Source organism: Oenanthe melanoleuca, chromosome Z (genome assembly GCF_029582105.1).
Source record: "Oenanthe melanoleuca isolate GR-GAL-2019-014 chromosome Z, OMel1.0, whole genome shotgun sequence".
Lineage (NCBI taxonomy): Eukaryota > Metazoa > Chordata > Aves > Passeriformes > Muscicapidae > Oenanthe > Oenanthe melanoleuca.
Window position 1 is genome coordinate 6,471,794 of NC_079362.1, and position 10,044 is coordinate 6,481,837.

At 40.8% G+C, this 10,044-nt stretch overlaps 1 protein-coding gene across 1 annotated transcript in view; it reads right to left on the reverse strand.

The window, feature by feature from the left end:
* The window catches only part of VCAN (versican), a 98,781-nt gene that overhangs the window by 17,846 nt on the left and 70,891 nt on the right, over nucleotides 1-10,044 (reverse strand). Inside the window, exons 9-10 of the mRNA XM_056514411.1 lie at nucleotides 9,184-9,297; nucleotides 7,620-7,733 (exon numbers count right to left, since the gene is read on the reverse strand). Of these exons, the coding sequence (XP_056370386.1) occupies nucleotides 7,620-7,733; nucleotides 9,184-9,297 (228 nt within the window). The remainder of the gene's footprint in view (nucleotides 1-7,619; nucleotides 7,734-9,183; nucleotides 9,298-10,044) is intronic.

Sequence of the window (10,044 nt, forward strand, 5' to 3'; positions counted from 1 at the left end):
CCCAAACCAGGCACGTTTGGTCAATTTACCCGAACCAGGAAGGTTGGTCAATTTACCCAAACCAGGCAGGTTGGTCAATTTACCCAAACCAGGCAAGGTTTGGTCAATTTACCCAAACCAGGCAGGTTAGGTCAATTTACCCAAACCAGGCACGTTTGGTCAATTTACCCGAACCAGGTACGTTTGGTCAATTTACCCAAACCAGGCAGGTTGGTCAATTTACCCGAACCAGGCAGGCTTGGTGAGAGGACCCAGACCAAGCATGCCTGGTCAATTCACCAAAATCACACACATTTATTTGGCCAATGCACCAAAACCAGGCACATTTGGTCAGTGCACCAAAATCACACACATTTATTTGGCCAGTGCACCAAAACCAGGCATATTTGGTCAATGGACTAAAATCAGACAAGTTTCGTCAATCGACCAAAACCAGGCATGTTTGGTCAGTGCAAAAAAGTCAGGCACATTTGGTCAGTACACGAAAACCAGGCACATTTGATCAATACACCAAACCCAGTCAAATTTGGCCAATGCACCAAAACCAGGCACATTTGATCAATCAACCAAACCAGGCACACTTGGTCCATGGACTAAAATCAGGCACATTTGTTCTAAAATGTGTGCTAAAACCAGATACATTTGATCAATCAACCACAACCAGGGACATTTGGTCAATCAACCAAAACCAGGCACATTTGGTCAGTGCACCAAAATGAGGCACATTTGGTGAGAGGCATGCCTGGTCAATTCACCAAAATCACGCACATTAATTTGGCTAATGCACCAAAACCAGGCACATTTGGTCAATCAACCAAACCAGGCACACTTGGTCCATGGACTAAAATCAGACATGTTTTGTCAATGGACTAAAACCAGGCACATCTGTTCTAAAATGTGTGCTAAAATGTGTGCTAAAATGTGTGCTAAAACCAGATACATTTGATCAATCAACCAAAACCAGGGACATCTGGTCAGTGCACCAAAATCACGCACATTTATTTGGCCAATACACCAAAACCAAGCACATTTGGTCAATGGACTAAAACCAGGCACATTTGATCAGTGCACCAGATCCAGGCACATTTGATCAATTAACCAAACCAGGCACCTTTAGTCCATGAACTAAAATCAGACAAGTTTGGTCAATCGATCAAAACCAGGCCCATTTGGTTGGTGCATCAAAACCAGGTATGTTTCTTCAATGGACTACAAGCAGACATATTTGATCAGTTCACCAAACCCAGGCAATTTTGGTAAGTGCAGAAAAACCAGGCACATTTGGTCAGAGGACCCAAACCAGGCACGTTTGACCAGCTGACCAGAACCAGGCACATTTGGTCAATGCATCAAACCCAGGCAGGTCTCATCTACACCAAAGGATTTTCTGTGGGACAAAGCTTCCAGAAAAACCCATCTCTTAAGGCATGCAGAATCAAACACTCATCCTTGAGACCTCACTTTTCAGTTGTGTTTACCCACTTTTCACCACAAACTGCAAGGATATTTCTTATCTAAGGCTTATTATTGGAATTGGAATGTTTGTGGGTTTCCGCTGATCAAATTTATCTGAATCTGGGCAATTTCAGCAGGATGTCTTCATCCTTATCCCTGGATGGATGAAATGCCTGGGTCTTGGACTGCAGTGAACCTACATTTCATCAGTTTTCTGAGCCTGTCCTTGGGGATGGGAACTTTCACAAGGACAAATGGTTCTTCAAGTGACTGTACTAACTTAAGGTTGGAAGAAGCTGATAACTGAAGATTATATGAAGGGAAATTATTGTGATTGTTCAGCCTGCAGAAGCAAAGCTGGAATATTATCTTTCTGAGCTCACGCCCCCAAATTCTCCCCCAAAACCCATCTTCCTTGATGAAGTCAACTTTAGGCATCAATTTGTTAGGAAGTTAGCAAAGCTGAAACAAAAAGTAATGAAATTGCATGTTGTCTGTGCTTGCATGAGGCATGGTGCTGATAAGAATGCATCACAGAGAGAATTCACACCAGACACTATATCCTTTCAGTCAAAGAGAAATAAACACAATCCTTGGAACAGGAACAACCCGTGGATTTGATGTTAATTACTCTGTCAAGGTTAGGCAGCTGTAAACAGAGTAGATGGCAAAAAACCAAGAGTTTCAGTTCCAAGTTTGCTTCTGTGAGGATGAATCACAGGAAAAAATCAGCATTAATAAGATGGGCAAAACAAGTGTGATGTCTGAATGTGTCTGGACTGTGCTTGAGGATGGGAAGGACTTGCCAGTGATAAGATGGGAGAAGTAACAGGGGAAAGGCAGAGGGTTTCGAGCCATGACAGATGCAATGGCATCATAAAGGACATTTCAGCACAAGATTACAGCGTGTTTCAGCCACAGCTATCTCAGCATGGAATGGCTCACCCTGAGGAGCAGAAACAAGGCCTGGCCTTCCTCACCCACCCACCCACCAGGAATCAGCCACTTCCCAACAAATTTTATCAGTCCCCTGAGCAAAACAGTGTCTGAAGCCAACTGTTCCAGCCTTTCCAGAGTTTGGAGATGTTCTGGGCTGGAAACTGGATTTCTCATCTTCAGTAAGTCAATGCAGTCAGTGGTCAATAACCTGCTTTGGCCAAAAGGGCTCTTTTTGCCCGAGTACAGAAATAGCCAAACATTGCAGTGCATGCCAAGGGATGCTGGCTGCAAATATCTTAACTAAGAGATTACTTAGGTTTGAGCTGCTACCACCTGAAAAACAGTTTTTCACTGGACAGGTTCTTAATTCTCAGGAGGAAGAGGCCATTTCCATCCTGACCAAATGGTCTATTATTTCATAAAAAGCGTTTAAATCCCCCGTGACACAAACTAGATTTTACATGTGCACAAATGAATTTCAAAGTGCAAACATACATTGTCAGAGGCTTATCATAATTTCTCTGGCACTAATAATGTAGTCATTGTCCTAGGAGTCTTGATATCAAAACAATTTCCCAAAAGTCATCAGTATTGACATAAACGTACCAAATGCAAGGCAAAATAAAGTTTACACTGATTATCTCCCTTCTATTTCCAGGAAGCTGATCTGTAGAAAACTGCTTGTGCCTTGAGTCATGACAGCTATGAAAAAAGGAATGTAATCTACATAACCAAATTGTTAGTTTTTTATCTTTTCCCTCTTTGTATTCTGTATGAGGTGCAGGCTGCAGACACAGCTTTAATCTCTGGCATCGAGGTAATTCTTAAAGTTTAGTCTGCCTTGAGCTTCCTAGAATATTTGTTTAACCACATGAGGCTGACTAACAGACCTATGTCCATTGTGAAGGCACTTAAGATTTTATTATTTATCTTGTTCAGGGACTCCTTTGTCCCACAGGAAACAAGTCAGATAAAAACAAGGAGCTAAGAAAAACGTGACCAGAGAGGATTTCCAGGCTATTCTCATCAAGCTTTCCCTGGCCTCTGCTAGGGAAGAAGTGAAGGATTTGAGAAAAGATCTGCTGAAAAGCACACTGGGGAAGCAAAGAAGCTTGAAAATACAAAACTGCTTATAAAGTTAGATTTAATGACCTTGGCATGAATTATAAATAACACAATTTCTCTTTTTTAAAGCAAAAGGCGCCAAACAGTCACAAAGGGAGAAGTTAATTTCTGCACCTGTAGGTATTCCAAATTTAAAAAAAAAAACAAAAAACAAAAAACCCAATAAATTTTAAAAAAAGCCAAAAAGCCAGAACTGATTGCTATAAAATACATTATGTTTTTAGATGGTGGAAAAGAGGATTTTTTTTGTCTGGGGTTGGAGGAGTGGTTGGGGATTCTGAGGTTTGTTTTTTGTGAGATTTTGTTTTTGGTGTTTGTTTGTTGTTTTGGGGGGTTGGTTTTGTTTTTTTTATAGAAGAGAGTTTGATGAGAAGAGGGAAAAAATGAAAAGGGAATTGAATATTTGAGATGATAGAAGGATATAAAGTGCAAACAAGGCAAGCAAAACTGCGGGGACAGTTTCACCCTTACCCAATGAACAAAGCTGAAAGGGTGACAAAAAGGTAAAAGGGTTCCATATGGGTATAAATTTTTAGTGCCTTTACTAAACCAGTAGACACTAATTGCTGGTTGCTGTAAATTTTCTGACCCAACCATGGTGAGCAGCGTAGGTGCAAGCACTTATTGAATGCAATACTTCACATTCATTGTGTGCCCAGTCACAGACTTCTGTAACTTTATTCCAGCATGTGATGGAAAGACTGAAACACTGCTCACCATATTTGTGGTGGTTTAAAACTCAACTAGGGTTTATGGCAATTCACAGGGGTTTTCAGTGGTGTGCACAAGGAGTTACTCTCACAGCTTCTGTTTTCTGTAGCTGCAATTGGACATGTGTAACATCTCCAAACACTGCATTTAAAAAAGAGCTCTCTGTAGGTTTGATACATAAATAGGGGCTGCTTTTTCAATACCTACTGACAATAGGTCCATTGTCTTTAAAGAAATTCCAGAAGAGGCTTAAAGGAAATAAAGACTGAGACAGGTACCAGAACATAATGAGAGTCTTACTCAGCTGTGAATTTTATCAGTGACTCTCTGCTTCCAGCTAATGAGGAAATGCTGGAGGCCACTTAGCCCACACATCTTGAGGAGAAACTCATTTCTTTAGTAAATATCAGCTTTTCAGCTGATAGACATCAGTAAGAGACCATCTGTTTTCAGAAAGTATCTTTTCCCTGGGCCCTTCTCAACTACTTCAATCCAAACCAACCAAGCCCTGGGAACAAAGTGAATTAAATGAGACTGGAGTAATCACAGACATTGAAACAATGAACTTGGGTTATAAGAGCACATGATTCCTGATGGGGTGGTTAAAACCCACAGTTGTTCTGCTTTCAGAACCTGGAAGAGAGCAGCTGGTTGAATTATCCCAAGGAGGCTCATCCTGTTACAAACACACATGTGCCATTTTTGCACACATGTCCAGCTGCAAGCAAGCCAAACCTTAAGGTTAAAACATTCCTCAGGAGCAGGTAGACACCAGCTAGAGCAGAAAAAGGAGAAAAAGGAAAGGAAACTCTAACCAGCCAAGGAGGGAAGAGGAAGAGAACTCACCCTTAAAATTGAGGTTCAAATTGCAAATCTCTACCATTTCCTGAGAGTGTCATAGAGGCTTTTCACAGAATGATGACAATGGTAAGATTGATGGCTCTCCCAGAATAAAACTCACACCAAGATTTGCTGTAGTAACCTGTCATTCTTTGGAAAAGTGTTTTGGGGATATTTATGAATTTTGAGGGGTGATGTTGAAATGCCAACAAGTGACAAGCAGAATGTGCATCTTTCCTTTGAAAAGATACAGGTGGAGGGCAAAAGAGGATATTGTCCCTTTTAATCTCACCTGCACCAGAAGTGATGCTGTCTTAACTGAGCTAACAATCTAGTTTAAAGGCAAACTTTTCAAGGAACTTTCAGCTGCACTAATTCAGCTCTCTTCAGGAAGATGTTCCCGGGCTCAGATTGCTGAACTCTTTCCACCTGGCAAGAGGAAGGGCTGTCAGGGAGCCAGTTCCAGCTCCCTGAGTCTCAGGACTGATTTTCCTCAGCCTGGCTTAGATCACCCAGAAGGTTCCTTTAACTTCACCACCTGCCAGAGCTCCCTGACCTGCAGTCCTGCTGTCCCCTGGTCACGTCCCCTCCGAATGCTGACACAAGCATCATACCCTTGTCAAAGATCCCTTAGTCCAGAGCAGTCCCACAGAGGCATTTGGGTGAAATTTGGAGGCTTTCTTCTGCACCAATGCAGTGGGTGTAGATGTGATGATCTCCTACTCTGACCTTCATTTCCAAAGGCAGTGCATGCTCCCTGCTCCCATTCCCTCCCACAGCATTTTGAATGCTTAGCACTGTGCCTAACAAATCCCTTCAGACTGATTTTTTTTTTCAGCTTTCTCAAATGAATAGTATATTTGAAATATAAGAAAAAAAAAAAGAAAAAAAAAAAAGGAGTAATGAAATATAATCTCAGTGTGCTGAGCTCCACCTTTCCTGTGGCACTGAGGTGCGCATTCTGTCGTCCTGGCTGGTCTTTAAATCTAGTGAGGTCAGGACTGATGCCTTGAAATAAAGCCTGCTTGCCAGACAACCATGTCTGAATCGCCAACACAGTTTTATTTTGTCTGGTGGAGTGGAAATTTGGCACTAAAACTTTTTCCCAAGTCCCAAACCACTGCAGGACTTTAAGTGGAGGAAATTTAAATTCCAAAGCTGAGAGAGCACAGCTCTGGTTCTGATTGACAAACTAGGAAATGTTCCCACTAACCACCTAAAATGCACTCTCAGGTTGGTCATAAAAAGCAGCTTAAAGCTACCATGGCACTCAGAGCCACTCAGTGCTATGGATTTGCTGAAATGAAGGGGGGGAGGAAGTGAGTGAGAACATTTATTTCTTTTGGTGGGAAAACACTGTCAATTTTTAATTTGGGAGACAAGATTCAAAAAGCCTTCTCAAGTTACAAGGTTAGTCAGACTGCTGAAAAGGTTAAAAGTGCTGGAGCTGATCAGCTCTGAGATTTTTCATCTCTAACAAACAAATCTCCACAGGTTGAGCTGTAAGAGTTTGCAAACTGCTCTTCACTGAAGCTGAGAAACAAACATGAAAATGCACAATATTAATTAAACAAATCCAAAGATTTAGTTAATTCACCTGTGACCAAAATCATTCAGCAGAAGGAAAGGGAAAAAAATATTTTCATAAGTTTAGCAAGCACATTGTAATACACTATTTCTTTTTCCCACGGAAATGCCTGCATTAATTTTTATGGACAGAACAAATGTTACTACCCTATTCCTCCTCCCACATATTGAGTATTGCACTGTAAATATTTCCTGTAAATGCAATGGGGTTTCTTGCAGGCAATTTTCTAACAACTACAGGAACTTGGATATTCAATCTTATTTCAGCTGTCCACCTTAGAAAGCCTTTTACAATCTCTTTGTAATGGTAATCCTGCACCTACTTTTCCTAAAATAATCACAGGACAAATAATTTCAAAAACTGTGGGATGAAGTTGTCAAATCTGTGGTCCCCAGTGGATGAATATATAATCTGTTTTATTCACTAAATTATTCCTGCATCTCACTGATGCTTTTTGGAGGTGATGGGTTCTGATATGTCTTTCATGCCATATGTAATTTTTTAAAAGAGAAGCTCAGCCACAAAGTAACTCTGCTCCCACTCATTAAGCATCCCCTCTAATAAGAAAGCCTCATTATGTGTCTTTCCAGCATTTTGTAAGCCAGCATAAGCAAGCAGGCTTGAAGTCACCTGAAAACTGTTTCTGAAAAGCAGCACCTGAGAGCTTTGACACAGAAATTGCCTCATGTATCAGTTTATATTTTGTACATGGCAACATGGCTTCCACTCAGGTTAGCATGTGGATAAGGCTTGGGCAAAGTGAGAGATGGGAAAAAATCCTGGAACCACAAGTCAGGGAAGTCCAACAAAAATGAGGAGCTGTCCTCACCACTGGTGACTTCCCACAGGCTTTTGGCGGTTTCTTCCTCCTTCTCATTTTCAGGAGGCTTTGCTGTGTACCTCCAGAAGGACTTTGGGCTGGAAATGGGTGTCCAGCAGCAGAGGTGAGGGAACACCTTACCTTGCTCACAGAGAGCCCCGATGTAGCTGGGCAGGCACAGGCAGGTGAAGGTGTTGAGGCCATCGATGCACGTGGCTCCGTTCCGGCACGGGTTGGACTGGCACTCGTCGATATCTGCAGCAGGAAATAAAAGTGGTTTCATCACCCACCCAGCTCCCAGGAGGGAAATGCTCTGCAGCCTTAGTCAGGCTGGTGACTGGGACCAGTTCAGAGCAGAGGAATGAAGTATTTCAAAAGATCCCAGTGGTCACTGTGTGAATGAAAAAGAGGAATGCCATGGAGCGTTCTCCTGGTGGAAAATCTGACTTGAGCGTGTGACCCTGGCACAACAAAAATTCCCATTAACCACCAGAGACCTCGAATATCTTCATGAAACTCAAATATTGGAAATCTTATCCTGTGGCACTAAACATACTGCTAATTTCAGCCTGCAGAGCAGCAGGCTGTGGAATCTCATTGGTTTGCATTTCTAATTTCTCTCTTGTCTAATCTTATCCAGATAAGGACAAAACCTCATAGCACTCACGGTCTTGCACAGTAAACAAATAACATGTCTGTGCCTGCCTCCTCTAGCTGCTAAAATACCTTATCTTCACCTTTTAAATTGAAGCAAGAAGTTAATTTTATATAATTATTTTCAGCAGGTTTTGCATAGGTTAATAAGCTAGTGTGTCTCTTTGTAAACATCATATGAAATTTTCTAATGAGTGCTGCTCCTCTGAAACAATCACAGTGTAAACTTCAACACAGCTTTTGCAAACATCTCCATCCAAAAAATGAACTGCTGGTTGTGGTTCACGTATTAAAATATAAGAGAGAAGATGGACATATTTACAAACCAAGAAAATAGTAGAAATAATTGCTGCATTATGTAGAAGACTTAAAAAATACATATTTCTATTTTAAAATATGCTCTGGTCAAATTTTGTGCTAGGTCTTTCTTGTTCCAGTCATTTTATCATACTTTGGTTGGCTTTCTGGAAGGAAAATTGGTTATTCTGAAGCACATAGGTGAGTCTCTTGAAATCTACAGTCACAGGAGGTTCAATGAAATCACAGGCAACTGGAAGATGTTCCTCAGCTAAAATCGTTACCAAGCTACTAATTTGTACCAAAGATGAATATGATTATGATAATATTTAAAATTTCCTGCAAAAATTTTCAAGTTTGTGTTCAGTGTTCAGCTTCCCATTCACATTTGGGATTAGTTTATCCTACCAGCCTTTCAAATAACTATGGTAATCTCTTAGGGAGCCATCCCAAAGGTTAATCTCTATTTTGTTTTATTTTAGTTTTGTGTTTTCGAATTCAGTGCTGTGAATTCCAGCTCCTGCAGTTCATTTGCAGTTCCCTTAACCTCTGTATGTGTGCACAAATTTGTGCACTTTATGGGGAGAGGGAAAGGGGGACAGACAATGACAATCTCCATTTAATTGTTCCGAAGCAGGGTTTTGGTGTAGAACTTTTCAAACATCTATGCAGCCTTCAACTTTAAGGCACACCAGGTCTCATGTACAAGAGCTTTAAACTCAAGATAATCAGCACCCAGATGGCAGCAGTTTACCTAATTCACACTGCTCCCCGTTGAAACCTGGCAGACAGGTACAGATGTAGAAGGAGCCACGTGGGTAGCAGGTACCACCATTGAGGCAGGGGCTGCTCTTGCACGGATCTTGGCCTGTTAAAAAAGTACAGAAAGGCATTTGACTCTAGTTTCAAGGAAATTTTTTTTTTTTTTTAGGAGAAAAAAAAATTTCTTCATAGTTGCATTGGTAGTGCAGGCTTTATTGTAGCTTTAGGAACTCTATTAACATACTCAACTACTCAAAATAAGATTTATAAAACAGTAAAGCTGGTCTTCAGGCATCACTACTTTCAACTTTAACAATAATATAGCATTTACTATAAACCAATGTAAATTACTTTTTTTTCACACCAATTTGTACTATATTTGGCAGTCATGATACTCTGTTGAGGATTTAGTCTGCATGACATGACAATTAATTGTAGCTGAAAACAGTTAAACATATGCAAAATGAATGGAAAATGCTTTTTTCTTGAACAGGGTTAGTTTATGCAGAATGACAGGGTACACAGAACAAACTGACTGGCTGCTTATATTTAATCAATCAATGCCCACAAAGTCTTATTTCTTTTCTCACGTGTGTTTCCCACTTGCCTTTCTTAAAAATACATTTATAGACTACAAACAAAGGCACTGAATACATTTGTAACTCGACTGAACATTAAGATAAGAACTTACCTGCTGTGAAATCCTCAGTTGTTACAGGAGTTAGCGTTTAAATACCATTTCCTTGAAGAGCTTTATGCCTTCCAGTGATGTTTATTTCCACAGAGTTTAGATACCTGGGTATTTGCATTTGATTTCATGCCTAGGAGCACTCACTCACACAAACAAGTCCAC